At 33.7% G+C, this 15589-nt stretch overlaps 1 protein-coding gene across 2 annotated transcripts; it reads right to left on the bottom strand.

Annotated features, from left to right (window-relative positions):
- Nucleotides 1–298: 298 nt before the first annotated feature.
- On the bottom strand, nucleotides 299–15322 carry LOC121985244 (BRCT domain-containing protein At4g02110-like). Of its 2 annotated transcripts, XM_042538568.1 has the most exons (10): nucleotides 15217–15322; nucleotides 15034–15123; nucleotides 14844–14948; nucleotides 14527–14628; nucleotides 6246–6330; nucleotides 4979–5045; nucleotides 4816–4860; nucleotides 1851–3989; nucleotides 1361–1577; nucleotides 299–1174 (listed from the first exon to the last, which is right to left on the bottom strand). In XM_042538568.1, the coding sequence occupies exons 1-10, from the start codon at nucleotides 15316–15318 to the stop codon at nucleotides 599–601; spliced, it is 3528 nt and encodes a 1175-aa protein (XP_042394502.1). In that variant the 5' UTR covers nucleotides 15319–15322; the 3' UTR covers nucleotides 299–598. The 2 variants fall into 2 exon arrangements, with proteins under 2 accessions (XP_042394502.1, XP_042394503.1); XM_042538569.1 differs by lacking the exons at nucleotides 14527–14628; nucleotides 14844–14948; nucleotides 15034–15123; nucleotides 15217–15322 and having other exon boundaries at nucleotides 4974–5045; nucleotides 6246–6287.
- Between the last annotated feature and the right edge of the window lie 267 nt (nucleotides 15323–15589).

Here is a 15589-nt window from a genome sequence, read left to right on the forward strand (position 1 = left end):
ATCAGATTTATGTTCTTTGCTGCTGCTTTAAAATCACCTGATTGCCAGTTATCGTTACAGACTCACCCTTCTCTTTGAACCGGCCCTTTGCCTTGACCCTCCAAAGCTTGTTAATCTCCCTAATTTGAGGATCTTCGTCTTTGATCCATGACTTAGTTAATGGCAGCAAGCACCATATTGTAGTCCATCAAAATAATGAACAAAAAATGGCAAACTTGGAATTCCTCCCTCCCACACAATCATATCCATACCACTAGAAAATCTTGTTAAACTAATCATTGCAAAATCTTCAATCATCTTTAGCTTCAATAGAACAGAGAAGATTCGAAAATTTAAACACTACTAATATTTTTGTCAAATGGAATAAACAGTTTCTGTGGATTACAGAGTAGCTGCCTTTTGCTCATTCTACTTATATAAACAAACAGTTGATATTTATTTAACAGTGAATTCCTAAAGATCATTCTACATCCATTAAGTCTTCGCCAGCAATCCCAACGCCAATGGTGTAAATGCAAAGACCAAGAACGAGTTGCAAAAAGACACTAGTATCCAATGTAACATTATAGAAGCGGTACTAGCTATAGGTGTAGAAGAATCACTTAGTTCTAGAGGAAAGTTTCTTTCTTTTCTGTGCAGCTTTTTTATTCTTAGGGCTGACCTTATTGGACCAGCTGTTGCATTTGGAGCAGAACCAGTCATCCTGAGGAACAGATTCAAGTGGGGGATCACAACAGTCAATATGGGTACCAATCCCACATCCAACGGTACCAGCTTCATCTCCACAAATTAGCATAACCTCACCCCTATCGCACAAACCACAAATAGCACATCTGAGGTCATCAATTCTTTCTACTGAAGTCGATATAAAATCTTCACTGATCTCCTCGGAATGGCTCAACAAGTTTGCAAACGACTTCTCAGCCCAAACATGTGTTTTATAGAGCACATGCCTGTCAAGTGAATATCCCGGCTTGCAAATGTAATCTACCAAGTAATCAGCCGCTACACATGGGATCTCATGCCTCAAGAATTCCTGCACCCACAAGTCGACTCGTGGCATACTTGGGCTGACAATGGCATAGTCAACGCCAGAATTAAGGAAACGAGTATATGGTGGAGAGGTTGCCAGAATGGTGCCATCTCCGGCTTTTATCACGCGCTTCAGTGTATCCTGATTCAATAGAGTAAAAAAAACATACAAATAATTTTGCTCATATGTTAATGTTAAGACAGTATCACACAGTAAGCCAGATGAAAATTTGGGATGAAAAAACCAAAAAGAGATTATCTATTTTAACAAAAAAAATGGAACTTAAATAGAATTATATAACAATTAGAAGTAGATAAAATTTCCTACCAGGCTCGGTGCAATACATTCTCCATATATTAAAATCCGCATCCTATAGAGGGCACCGTGCCCTGTACGTTCCTTTAAGAGTCGCCATTTCCTCGGTGCTTCTAAGCTGATTGTACCATCTTCTGTAAGACCTTTCATGTAGTACTCAAAGGGTTCTTCATCCAAGAATTTTCCAGCCTGAACACTAGCAGTCAAATAATCCGTCTTTAGAATCCACCTGAGTTTAAGAAATCAAGAGGGAAAAGATTGAGTGTTAACAACCAAGCGGAATGTGTGAAACATTTACTTTATGACACAAACCAAAAACACCCCAGTAAATATTGGTTAAAGGCTTAAAGCCAAAACAATATAAAGTTATCCAGGGAAAAAAAATAATTATGCTAAACAGCATTATTATCTTTGGAATCAATCTAAGCATAATGAATCGACTATCAATTTGATAGCAAAATCTAAATCACCAAGCCACGAAGCACAAGAGTCGCATACATACCTTCCAGCAGAAGCTGCTGCAAAGAACTTTTCTGTCCTGCGTAATGGATCTGGAGTTATGAAGTGTGTAGCTTGATAAGACCAATGATGAGAATCCCTGCAAATCCTCCCCCTAAGTCTTTTTATCAATACCCGAAATTCTCTTCTCTGAACGCGATGACCGCTTAAAATGAACCATGCAGGATCCAAGTTAATCTTTGTAGTGCTGGGTGTTTCCATGTTGTAGCTCTTGTCTGGAGTCTTAACTATTTCTGGGTCATGTTCATTAACTGGTTTACTGCTATGAAAATTAGAAGAATTATAACTCAAGGTACCAGCTTCGTCAGGCATGTTCTCCTTTTCTGCATCAGTAATTGTTTGCTTTGAATGCACAGTTACATCCTTTTTGATACTTGAGGGTGTAGGAAAATCTGTGGCTTCTGTTCTTTCCTTTATAACCTCATTATCATAGAGTGGCTCAACAACCCTGTTCTTCAAGTTTCTGCTAATGTGCTTATCATTTGGTACCTTAGCCTTGTCATTTTTAGCAGGCACAACTTTGGTATTCATGACAACTTTATCAGAATCCAGAACATTATTCTCCTTCCTGCTAGTGTTCATTTCATTAAGCTTGTATCTGCTACTGACACTCCTCTTAGCGACAACCTTTCTTCTGTGGGAACCAGACGAAATTTTGCAATCATTTCCCTCAGACCCATCAGCATTTACAGTACTAGAGGGAATTTCATTTACCAAAGATCGGTCACCGGGAGATTCGGAAGCCTGGTCTTCCTCAGACCCATCAGCATGTGCATTATTCTTCCCCACTAAATTTTGAATACCAATATTAGCAACTGCACCGTTTGAAGTTGTGGTGACAAGTTCAGGTTCTCCTGGACCTCCCAGATATGTTTCAGGCCTTTTCTCGCTGCAAAACGTTTCATCAGAATGCTTACAGGCAACCACTGAACCAAACTGGTTCCCTGTGTCATTCATTAGCTCCTGTTTGTTCTCCACTTGAATTGACCCATCATTTGAAGACAAATCTAGAAGTGCCTTTCTGGCTGACGAAGAATCAAATATATCAGTAATAGCTGTGGTTTTGGACAATTCTTCTGTTCTGTATTCCTGGTTAGATAAGGCCTGCTTTGGGCTAGAAATGCCATGGTTATTTATATTTGAAACTGAATGCGCACTGCTTGAATTTTTATGTATTACAAATTTCCCACATGATAGTGACTTTTTCTGACGGTAATGTGATTTGAACTTTGAGGCTGGAGCTTTTTTAATTGATCCATTTGAATCCATAGTACCTTCCAGAGTGTGGTTTGTATCCAAAGTCAGATGATCCTTCTCTGCCGGAGGTGTAACAAGTGCTTCTATAGCTGTCAATTTAGTGTTTGGAGATGGATTACAGGAGGAAGAATGTATGGGGAAGCTATGGCATTCTGACTTGGGAGACTTTGAGTCCCCTCTTGGCAAAGACATTGATTTCCTTTTTTGAGGTAAAGCACTAGCAATATTATTTGTTGTAACTTGAGTGGTTAAACCTTGAAGACTGGTTGGTTCATCACTAGCACTATTCCGTTCTGATGGCATTATATCAGAATCACCTTTCAAAATCTTTTCTAAAGAAAAATTCCTTGAGGGTGTAGAGATATTCACAGGTGATTTTACAGAAGTGGGATTTTCAGAAGGCTTCTTTGAAAGATTAAGAGCGCTTGATTTCATATCTGCTGCACTTGATGCTGAAACTGTTTCAGTGGGCAATGAACCAACCTCCTTAAAATCAGAAACAGTTTGGTCAAATAGTTCAATTGCAATCATAGAATCTTTTCTAACACGAGATCTGCTAGTTTGAGAAACCTCTCCTGCATTCGGATGATTTTTTTTGTTGTCACTGTTGCAACCTGACATAGATTTTCGAGAATTGTTGTTCTTGAATGATGTCATGATTGATGCACTATTTGTGACAGGATTTCCAGCATTACCATTTGGAAACTGTCCCGTAAACTGACTGGACAAATCAGAACCTCCATTACACATTGTACCTCCAAAATTAGAATGTTTTACATTATTTTGCCTCAATGAATTCTTGCTAACACCAATCTCTTCATCTGAATCCTTTGCCTCAGATTCCAAAATCTCTAATTCCCAACCGCTGTTTGAGATACAAAGTTAAAACAATCTTTCTTAACGACAAATAGAACTTTTCAAAACAATGTAAAATAAAATAGCAATAATCAGGACTAAGAAACAAAAATAAATGTTGAAACATAAAAATATAGTTTTGAAGAGGGCTTGTTTGGGGTTAAGCCCTAGCTAAAAGCTTTTGAGCAATTAAATTTGAGAATAATTCAGAATAACTTGAATCAAAAAATTAAATAAATTTACATACATAGTTCATGGTATCAGCTGATATAAATTGATCTTGTTTTAATTCCCTGCATTATGGCTAGAAGTTGTTCAGGAATGAACCAATCGGCATGAAGGAACCCAAGTCATTAAAAAATTATAACTTTAGCCAGCTCATTGTTCAAACTAAAACCACAAATAAGTGGGACAAAACAAGGAAAACAAATGAACATAGGAGAAACCAATAGTTGAGAGGCAAAAGTTGAAAGAAATGAAAGGCAAACCAATATATCAATATGAAAAAAAAAATGAGAATATGCTGCTTCTATTGTAATTGTTATTTATTCTAGCCATCACATAGATCATCTGGGCCAACTATTATGATGTTTGGTTCTCACTGATATGCAAGAAAATAATCAGAATGAGATGAGGATGCTCTTGAGAGGATTAAACATGATAGTGATCATTGGGGATTAACAATACTACATATGCATATAAGATGTAGTAGGTTTATACTTTTCGATATCAACATAAGCTTAAGCAAACCTATCTAAAACAACTAGAATAATTCAAACACATACCAATACAATAAACAAACATTGGGAAAAAAAAATTAGAAGTATTGGCCTGACCTCTTTGTATAACTATCAATTGGCAAAATTTCCCATGATCTTAAGCTGGAAGAGAATGCACATAAAATAACAATCAGATTTTGTTTTCCGTTTCCTGCAGCTAGTAGTTAATATGGAAAAACAAAATTCCATGGAAACAAAGGAAGAATTAGTCTAACTTTACCAATCCTCTAGCCATCGATGATTGACAAGTTTGATCTTCACCTTCTTAGCAAGCTCATATTTCTCACCTAAAAGTCATTAAAGCATATATTTGGATAAAGCGTCATAATTCTGAGAGAGAGAGAGAGATTTCATCTTTTTAATCTAAAAACACAAAATAAAACATCTAAATTTGCTGCAGATTAAGGTTGCATTTAGGTTATGAAAATTTTATGATTATTTGTTTTTGTCCTCAATTTCTAGAAAATAGTTTTTCCCAAAAATGGAAAAAAACTGTTCTCAAGAAATTGGAATGGGAAATGAAAATTATGAAAATTTTCTCTATAATTCATATTCATTTTTTAATTTCACCTAGCTTCCTAGAATTATATCTTTTTGACAATGTCAAGAACTAAGAAAAATTATTATTCTTCAATAATGACAAATTTTATGAACAGTGACTGAACATATTGTCTATTGTGCATTTCATTATTGTCTTCAATTAAAAACTTACCGGGATAATCTATTTCAGAAGTATGAAAACAACAAGATGATTATCGGCAAGGACAACAACATACATGACTCACCATAGCTTGATATCGATGTGTTGTTCTAGCATTCACAAATGAATAAATGTAAGAGATAACATTACATTTAGTTTATAACATGAAAATTGAAGCATATACTATTTTCTATCCTCTAGTTTCCAATATTTCAACAGCAATTCCATTTGTATGTTATATCATGTATAACTATCTTAGTTAATTTTTCTTGGTAATTTTTATTCTCTTCAAATAAGTGTGATCCACTCTATGCATATTGAAATTGATTAAAAAATATAATAAATACAAAATACACATTTTGAAATCATGGAAAAAATTCAATGAAATACTCATAATTTCCATTTTTTTGTTTCACTTTTTCAAAAACATTTTGCCTTTTTGGAAATTAATTTTCAGAAATTGAGAACAAAAAACAAAAAATTTAGCAATTAACAAACCGAACGCAACCTAATGTTTCATGTAGTGCTCATTTGTATATACAATAATGTATTGAGGAATTTGACACGTTTAAGATATAGCCCAATCAACAATATCCTTTCTGCATAGATCATTAAATATACAATATATCATAATGCAAAATCAAGAAAGACGCATGTATAGGCAGTCAAATCTCTGATTATAAATTATTATGGTCACACAATAACAAATAAATGCAACTATATACAAATGTAACACAAAATCATTAAGAATTTTGTATGTAGAATGCTTAAGACAAGTGATACTAACCTTCAAATTTATAGCAAATAAGATGTGTAACTTGATTCGCTATTAACGATTTGGAGAATTTTGCCCCCATTAAGGATGCCATTTTCTACAATATATAGGGAAACAGGAGGAATAAAGTTGATCAGTAATATCTACCAATAAATAGATGTCGTGATGTGAGGAAAAAAATTTAACAATATTAAATTCATTCCCATGAATAACTGTGATGCAGCACCAGAGGAGAGCTTGATTGTTTGAGGGTATATGGAGTAGGAATCTAAAATTAGGTGGTAAAGAATTGTAGAAGGTAGTAGAAACTTAGGCATCACATCTAAGAAATGCTTGGCATCATACAGTACGGAGATTGCATCACACAATTTGGAAAATTTCTTAAAAACTCACTTTCTTTATTCCAGCAGTACATCAAAGCATATTTATAGGTTGACAGGCTTTTAACATAGAAAACATAAAGGACTCATAAATATACTTTGATGGAACTCTTGACTAATTAAAAATCTTCTAATTGAAGCTTCAATTTTCCAAACTTTGGTTGTCAAACATTGGAATTGTTGGAGTTTATGGCTGACTCTTCAACTTTGCAACTTTGGCCTTTACATCATTTCCAAAATAAGACTCATCATTATCTAAAATATGCCAAATTAAAATTTGAGCTTTAGAATTTTTATGTCTGCTCTTATAGACTATAAGAGGAGACTGCCACTTGTCTTCATCATCCCTCCCAATTGAGAAAAACTACCCCCTAGGCAAGTTAAAAGCATGAAATCTTTCATAAAGATCTTGATTCAGCTATCAGAATTCATCATCAATAATCCATGTGTATTCAAAAAGGGTTTGTGTCTTCCATTTGACAATATACTTCTGATAACCACATGCCTTTCCATGTGCATTCAAAAAAGGGTCATGCCTTCTATTTGACTATATAATTTTGATAACCACCTTCCTTTGCTAGCACTATCTAATAATCAGTTACATATTCAATTTCTTTTTTAAATGTTTGAACTGATGGCAGGTGAGCATTAAATTTATTATATGTCATAATATCTTCATGTTTAGAATATAAGGTGAGATCCTTAATGTTGAAGATGTTAATACCCATGTCTTGTGGTAAATCAAGGGCATAAGCATTGAGCTCTTTTTCTTTAGGATTTTATAGGGAGTAGCATTCCTTGAATGAAGTTTCCTATAAACCATTTTTGGATATTATTCTAATTCATACAAACCATAATCATATCACCTTTTTCAAATTCTACAAAATTTCTTTCCAGATCGGCACGTGTCTTATATCTTTTATTGCTAATAGCAATCTTTCACCTGGCATCATCATGTGCATCTTGTATGTGCTTGCTAAAAGTATCAGCTCTAGCACTTTGTCTTGCCACCAATGGTTAAGAAACCAAATCAATTGGCCTTTTAGGAAGCGTACATGTAATAGTTTCAAATGGACTGTATAGTGGACCTATTCACAGAATTATTATGTGCAAATTCAACCATAGGAAGAGTTTGATCCCATGAGGTATCATGCTCTCCAACCAAGCAACGAAAAAAGTTTCCCAAACTAAAGCTTTTGTTGACAACCTATGTTCTAACCATCTGTTTGAGAGTTGGAAGAAGAAACTTCAATTTCATATTATCATTTTCAACAAGGTTTGTGAACTTTACATTTTAGTCAAAGAAAAATTGCAAAACATCAAGACAATCAAACTTAGCAATGTGAACAACATTTACAATTTTTGAACATAAGATATAATGTGTCATTTTTTAAAAGCGATGCGCTACCACAAATATTGAGTCATGTCGTCCAATGGTTCTAAGTAAATCAAGCATGAAATTCATACTAATATCCTACCCTGGTTTGTGGCATATACAAACCTATATTTTTCCTTCTTCCTTTAGATAAGTGCCATTTGTGACAGCAAGAAACAATCTTAGCCATATCTTTTTTGAGGCTAAGCCAATAAAAAGTGATCTTCGACTATTGTAATAGTTTTATCCTCTCCAAAATGACACATAATCCTTCCAACATATAATTCCCATTTCACTTGCTCACAAAGAGAAATATTTGACAAAGAAAGTGTGGTTCCCTTTAAGAGATAATTATTATGCATTAAAAAATATAAGAATTCTTAAGTTGTCCAACAAACAAGCTAACAAATATATTACTAAAATCATTGCCCAAAAGGTAGTAGATCAAACCCCACCACTTATACAGCTATAAAAGAAAAATATATATCATTCTGTTGAGTGCATCAACTGCCTTGTTGTCAACAGAGTGCATCAGTTGCCTTGTTTTCAAGGTATATTCTTGAAAGGAGATTCATTTCCCATGTCGATTATTTTAAGAATTGATGTATTAAAGAGCTTAATGATCAGAATATACAACAACCTTTTGTCACTAATAGCGCAAAGATTGAACTACTACGTAAAATTCTTTGCTATTTGTGGAATACCATTGTTTTGCCTCATTCATCTTTTCACTAAAAAATGCAATAGGATGTCTTTCTTGACTCAATGCGTCTCCAATTCCAACATTAGATACATCACATGTCACTTCAAAAACCTTGATAAATCTAGTCGTCGAAGCATTGGTGTTTCAACAAATCATTTCCTTCTTAAAAAGCTTGTTAAACTATGTTGATTCAAGCACACCAATCTTTCTTCATACAATCAATTATAAGAGTCATAATAGTGGTGAATTTTTTGATAAATCACTAGTAAAATGTTTTTAGGCCATGAAAGCTTCTAACTTCTTGTAGTGTTCTAGGCATCGATCATCCTTTGATGGCTTTTACCTTGTCTGGGTATGCCTCTAATTCTTCAGACAACTACAAAACTCAAGAATACCACAAATGAAATCGTGAAAGAGCATTTCTTTTAATTTATGTGGAGCTTCTTTCTGCAAAGAGTTCTCATAACTTGTTAAGATGACCTTTTCTACTCTTGCTATAAATTAAGATATCATCAAAATAAACAACAACCAAACCTTTTCTCACTAGGTGGGGTCAGTTGTATGAACCATTTTACGCCATTAAGCTCTATCTCCTACTATATCATCATCTATATTTAAATAAATTTTATCTTGCTTTATTGTTACTAACCAAGTCTTTTTTGATCTTCCTCTTCCTCGTTTGATATGCATGTTTATCATAGTTTCACATCGCCTAACTGGAACATTTATTGATTATCTAAGTACATGTCCATACCATCTTAAACGTATCTCTCGAAGTTTTTTCTCAATAGATGCAACTCCGACTTTTTCTCTAATGCTCTCATTTCTTATTTTATTCATCCTCGAATGTTCACACATCCACCTTAACATCCTCATCTCTACAACTCTCATCTTCTGCTTATGTACTCGAGTCATAGCCCAACATTCAACTCTAAATAACATAGCAGGTCTAACTGTGATTTTATAGAACTTACCATTAAATTTAAGAAGTACTTTACTGTCACATAACACTCGACGCTCCCTTCTATTTCAACATCCTGCTTGTATTCTATGTAAAACATCTCTCTTTACTCTAGTCATTATATCCTCGTACATATCCTTAATTATTTCAATATATATTACGCTAACACCTCTCTTTTCTAGAATTCTCCATATAATTTCTCTTGGAACTCTATCATAATTTTTTCTAAGTCAATAAATACAATCTTGTTTTTGCTATATTTTTCAATTAGTTGTTTAAGAAGATGTATAGCTTCTAGTGTCGACCTTCCAGGTATGAACCCAAATTAATTTTCAATCACTATGATCTCCTTCCTTAATCTTTTTTCTATTACTTTTTCCCAAAGTTTCATAGTATGACTCATTAGTTTAATACCCCTATAGTTTGCACAATTCTGTACGTCTCTTTTATAAGGAAACTAGAGTACTTATCCTCCATTGATCAAACATTTTTTTTGTTTTTAATATCATGTTGAATAATTTTGTAAGTCATTCAATACCTTGTTTCCCTAAGCACTTCCATACCTCTATCGGAATATCATCTGATCCAATAACTTTTCCATTGTACATCTCATTTAAAGTTTGTTTTACTTCTAAAATTTGAATTCTACTATAAAAATTAAAATTTCTATACTCATTTGACCTACTTAAATTACTTAAGTTAAGTTGATCACCTAAACCTTTATTAAAAAGTTGATGAAAATATCTTTTCCACCGCTCTTTTATTTCTCCATCGTTTACTAATACCCTATTGCATTCATCCTTAATACATTTTATTTGATTAAGATCTCTTATTTTCCTTTCTCTCACTTTAGCTATTCTATAAATGTCTCTTTCCCCATCTTTTATATTCAATTTTTGATATAATCATTCAAAAGTTTCATTTTTTGATTCACTCATTACTTTCTTGGCTTCTTTCTTGACTATTGTATATTTTTTTAAGTTTTCCTCGTTCTTACAAATATATAATTCCTTATAAGCTATTCGTTTTTCTTTCACTTTCTCTTGTATTTTCTCATTCCACCACCAAGATTCCTTACTTAGTGGTGCATGTCCCTTTGACTCACTGAGTATACTCTTAGCTACTATTTTCAACTTTGATACCATCTTATCCCATATTATGTTAAAGTCATCGTATATTTCACCTAATGCTTATACTTCTACCTTCTCCTTAAATATATTTTGTTTCTCATCCTTTAACTCTCATCACTTAATTCTAGGAATCATATATATTTTCTTTCTATTGATACTATGTTTAAGGTGTATATCTAATACTACTAACCTATGTTGGATAGTTAAGCTTTCTCCAACGATAACTTTGCAATCTTTATAAATCTTTCTATCCTTTTTCCTAACCAACAAGAAATTTTCTAATAAATTGTTATAGTTCTAAATTCATAAAATATATAAATGTATTAAGAGTATTAGAAAGGCAAAAAAAATCACAAGTCATTCATAAAGACCATCTTTAGTTTTAAAAGTTGTCTTATATTCATCTCCAAGCATTATGTGCACTTGATGATACTTAAAATCCTAACAACATATCCAACATATCATCAAGATAGGGAATTCAAAATCAATATTTAATGATGATCATATTGATCATATGACTGTCAATACATATGTACCAACTATAATCTTCTTTTGGCATCGACAATGTAGGGATAGCACATGGACTTAGACTTTCACAAATTCAACTCTTAGATAGCAGTTCATCTACTTGGCTTTTCAATTCTACATGACCACTTGGAGTCAGTCAATAGACTAGTAGATTGGGCAATTGTGAACCTAGAATAAAGTTAGCAGTAAGTTAAATTTTATACATCAATGGAAGGTTAATAGATAATTCTTCTAGAGCGACATTAGAAAAACTCAATAACATAGTGATTTATGGGAGAACTAAGGAAACTTTGGTAGTAATTACTTCCTTCACTTCTTTGATTACAAGGTCATGTATTTAGGAGGGAATTGTTTTTGCCCTCTCATTGGAAATTTTTCTTATTCAAAATGTGAAGAGAATTTGTATTACTAGCAACAATGTTTGCCTTCTTTTGCTACTATTTATTCATTTTAGCAATCCACATTGGTTTCCATAACACTTTCTTATTAACAAACATAAAAGTATATGTATTATTCTTGCCACAATGATGCACATATTGATCATATTACCAAGGTCTTGCAAGAAATATGAGCTACTTTCATAGGGATAATGTCACACCAAATAGACATTATAATTTTCATAAAGAGAAACAAAACAACATTGTGTTTACCTAAATAGAGGTATTATCTATCCATCCGACCTAATAAAGTTGTTGATGTGGTTGCTTAGGAAGCTTGAGGCGCTCCACCATAAATGTTAAAACAATGTTCATGCAACTTGTGTGCTTGATTCCCACAACAATCCAACATCTTAAAATTAAATGTTCACGTTCAATCTTCACCATGACTTCAGAGTAGTAAGAACACACGTAATTACAAGTGTCAAATAAATGTCTTCATCTTCTTCTAAATCATCTTCATATAAATTTCATAATCAAAAGAGATTTTTTTTCTTGATTTTTTTTTTTGGCATCATGTTCATGCTCCACTCATGTATATTCATTTTAACACAATTCTAAGTCATGTGGCTTGGTTATTGACACTTGAAACATTTGTTGCCTTGTTTTTAAATTTAGGTGGTTTACAGGTCCTCTACAATTAAATGAGTTGACAGATACTTCTCTTGTTTACTAGTTGATTTCAAAGATCCTTTTGTTCATCGATCCAACTGTTGGAACTCCAAGCTTCTTACCAAATAAATACTGCAAGTATTCCATATCTAATGTGATTTGAAAAGCTTGTTCCAAAATGTAAAGTGATTATCTTAACAATGCTCTTTTGATTTAGCACCTCAATCTAGCCTAATCTTGCAATAATTTGTCTGGAATCTTCAGCAATTTCACTTATCTTTAATTTGCATATATTCAACTAGAGACAAGTTGCTCTGCATTAAACTAATCAATTGATCGCATAGATTATCATAATAACTTATTGGCAGATACTTCCCTTATAATTTAGCCTTCATCTCCTATCATATGTTGATTGATGATTGTCCCATTCTCCTTATGTTTGCTTCAACATCAATCCATCATATTTTTGCTAAACCTATAAGCTTCATTCAAGCAAACCCTACTCTCTAATCATATGTTATGTCATACCAATCAAAACAATCTTTTATTACCACAAGCCAATTAGCAAATAAAATGTGATCCACTTTCCTTTTGAAATTTGACACCTCAATTCAAACTTTCTCTGTGATATCACAATAGCATCTTGATAATTGCTCTATGCCATAAGAAATCTTCTAGACCACTTAGAGAAAAGATTGTTGTGTTGAAGTGTTGGAAACCCTTTTTGAATCAAGTTGTTGTTTGCTTGAGATATTTCTCCTTACTCCCCTTAAACTTGATCACTTTTAGACTAAGAAATCAGGGCTTCAACACCATTAAGGTGAATTTGCATGCCAATAAGCTGTTCCATCATGCAACTGAATATCTCATCTTATTGACTATCAATCAGCTTTTCTCTAAAACTCTTGAATCTAGTAGACATTAGTTTAGCTTTGATATCAAATACGATGCAACACAAGAGGAGAGTTTGATTGTTTGAGGGCATGTGGAGTAGGAATCTAAAATTAAGTGGCAAAGAACTATAGGAAGATAGTAGGAACTTAAGCATCATACCTAAGAAATCCTAAGCATCACATCATAAGGAAATTAGATAACACAGTCCAAAAAAATTCTTAAAAACTCAATTTCTATTGTATATTCCAGCATACAGTAAAACATAAAAAAATAAGACTCATAAATATACTTTAGCTGAACTCTTAACTAAATTAAAGCTTGTTTTTTAATTTGAAGTTTCAGTTTCCCAAACTTTAACCGTCAAACATTGAAATTGATGGAATTTATGGCAAACTTTGACTTTCAAATGTTGAAACTATTAGACTATACAACATTTCTAAAATAGGCTTATCTCCAAAGTATGTCAATTGAAAATTGGGCTTTATGATCTTTATTTCTGCTCTTATAGACTTTATAAAAAGCCTACTTCTTGTCTCCATCACATTAACTCAAGTATGGCTAACCAAAAAGCTTGAAGTCTACTGTAAGAGTAATCAAACATCAAAAAATAATGAATTCCTAGATGATGCATGAATAAGTGCACCTTGAGATGTGTTTTATTGAAGAAATAGCAAATAATATAAACAATTATCTATAAATGTAGTAAATGTATTAAACGTAAACAATTATTAATAATCCCCATGGGTTATACAAGGAAAAAATGTTAAAACTCTTGCAATATTCTAAAAGCTAACCAAATTAATCTTTCATACTGATGAGACATTAAATCAAGATACTACTTTAGCTTAAGCTAGACCAAAGGAAATATTTTTATTAGCAGAAAGATTGAATGAATCAGATCTTATATGAAATCATTAAGGAGTAGAATATCTGAAGTGTAAGAAAATATATCTATTTATAATTTTGTACATATATTTTCCAGTGAAATTCACTTTGAAAGTCATGTTACCTATGGTACTCAATAATCAGAAGAGCAGTTCAAGGTCATCAATTTGAAACTAAACAAACAAATTTAATATAAAACAATTTTAAAATATTTTAGTTAACAATAAGAATGATAACTTTTCCCATGACAATTACCTAGCAGAAGTGTCATGTTTTTACATCACAACATGACCCGTAGTTCATAAAACACCCAAAACATTTTAAAAAGAGAGAGAGAGAGATTTCTTTTAAAGACGCATCAAATGGATGGGAAAACCAAAACTTTTACCATGATATCTTCTCGTTCTTGCTTTTGATATCCTGTTAAACAAATGTGCAAATATTTACTTCCTGGTATTCCACTCAGATCCTTTACAGGCATGTATATTATCTGCAGGAAATGCCACAATCTTCAATAAGGACTGATTTCTCAGAAGGATATTCGTGATGGAGCATAATGGAAATCAAACAGGTGCTTAATTTCTCAAATGACTTATAGCTTTCTCTATCATTTTGCTTTAAATTTCTTGAAACCACACATATCTACACTAAGGGCAACAAATGCAAGCTCATAAAACTCGACAAAAAAAAAAACTCAGAACTGACCCTGTTAGCATCACCCATAATTTCATGTTGCAAACTATCATCAACCCACAATTCATTCACCAGTATTTTCCCATCCTTCCGAGCAGTAATGCATACAGGATCATCCTACACGCAATATTCCTTCAGCGTTCAACTTCTTTAATTTTCAATCCAACAATACAACTCATATCAGTAGAAGTACAAGACTTACAAAAACGCGACGGCAAACAATCACATGCGTGCAGCTCTGATCGTACTGACCCGCATCTATTCCTCCTCTTCGCACGAGCTCAGAGCGACACTGTAACAGATCAAGAAAAAGGGCAAACAGGGATCAAACAGCCAAATTCGCGCAACGCGAGTGGGGAAAAATAATAGTCGAGAAGGGACGGACCTGAGCTTCGGATACCGAATCAAACCCAAAGAGGACGAAACGAACGCCGAAGAAGGTCTTGTCCGGGCTGCTCGAACTGGTAGCTCCGCGCGATTGATGCATTTGGAAGGCCTGGCCCTAGTGCGAGAAGTGGAGAGAAGGGTGGGTAGGGCTGGAGGATGAAGTGCTTGGGATAGAAGGATCGAACAAGGCACGGATGGTATGGGTAGATGAGGGATCAGGCGGTTCCTTGTGGCGGAAGGAGGAATCTGAAAGAGGCAGGTCTTTTGGGGTTTCGTTGTTTGCCTGCGACACTTCTGTAGGATGCACTGGAGATTTGAGTCGCGTTGTTTACTTTGGGAGGAAATGGGAGGAAACAAGAGAGCGGGGCGGG

This window comes from Zingiber officinale, chromosome 5B (assembly GCF_018446385.1).
Source record: "Zingiber officinale cultivar Zhangliang chromosome 5B, Zo_v1.1, whole genome shotgun sequence".
Taxonomy (NCBI): Eukaryota; Viridiplantae; Streptophyta; class Magnoliopsida; order Zingiberales; family Zingiberaceae; genus Zingiber; species Zingiber officinale.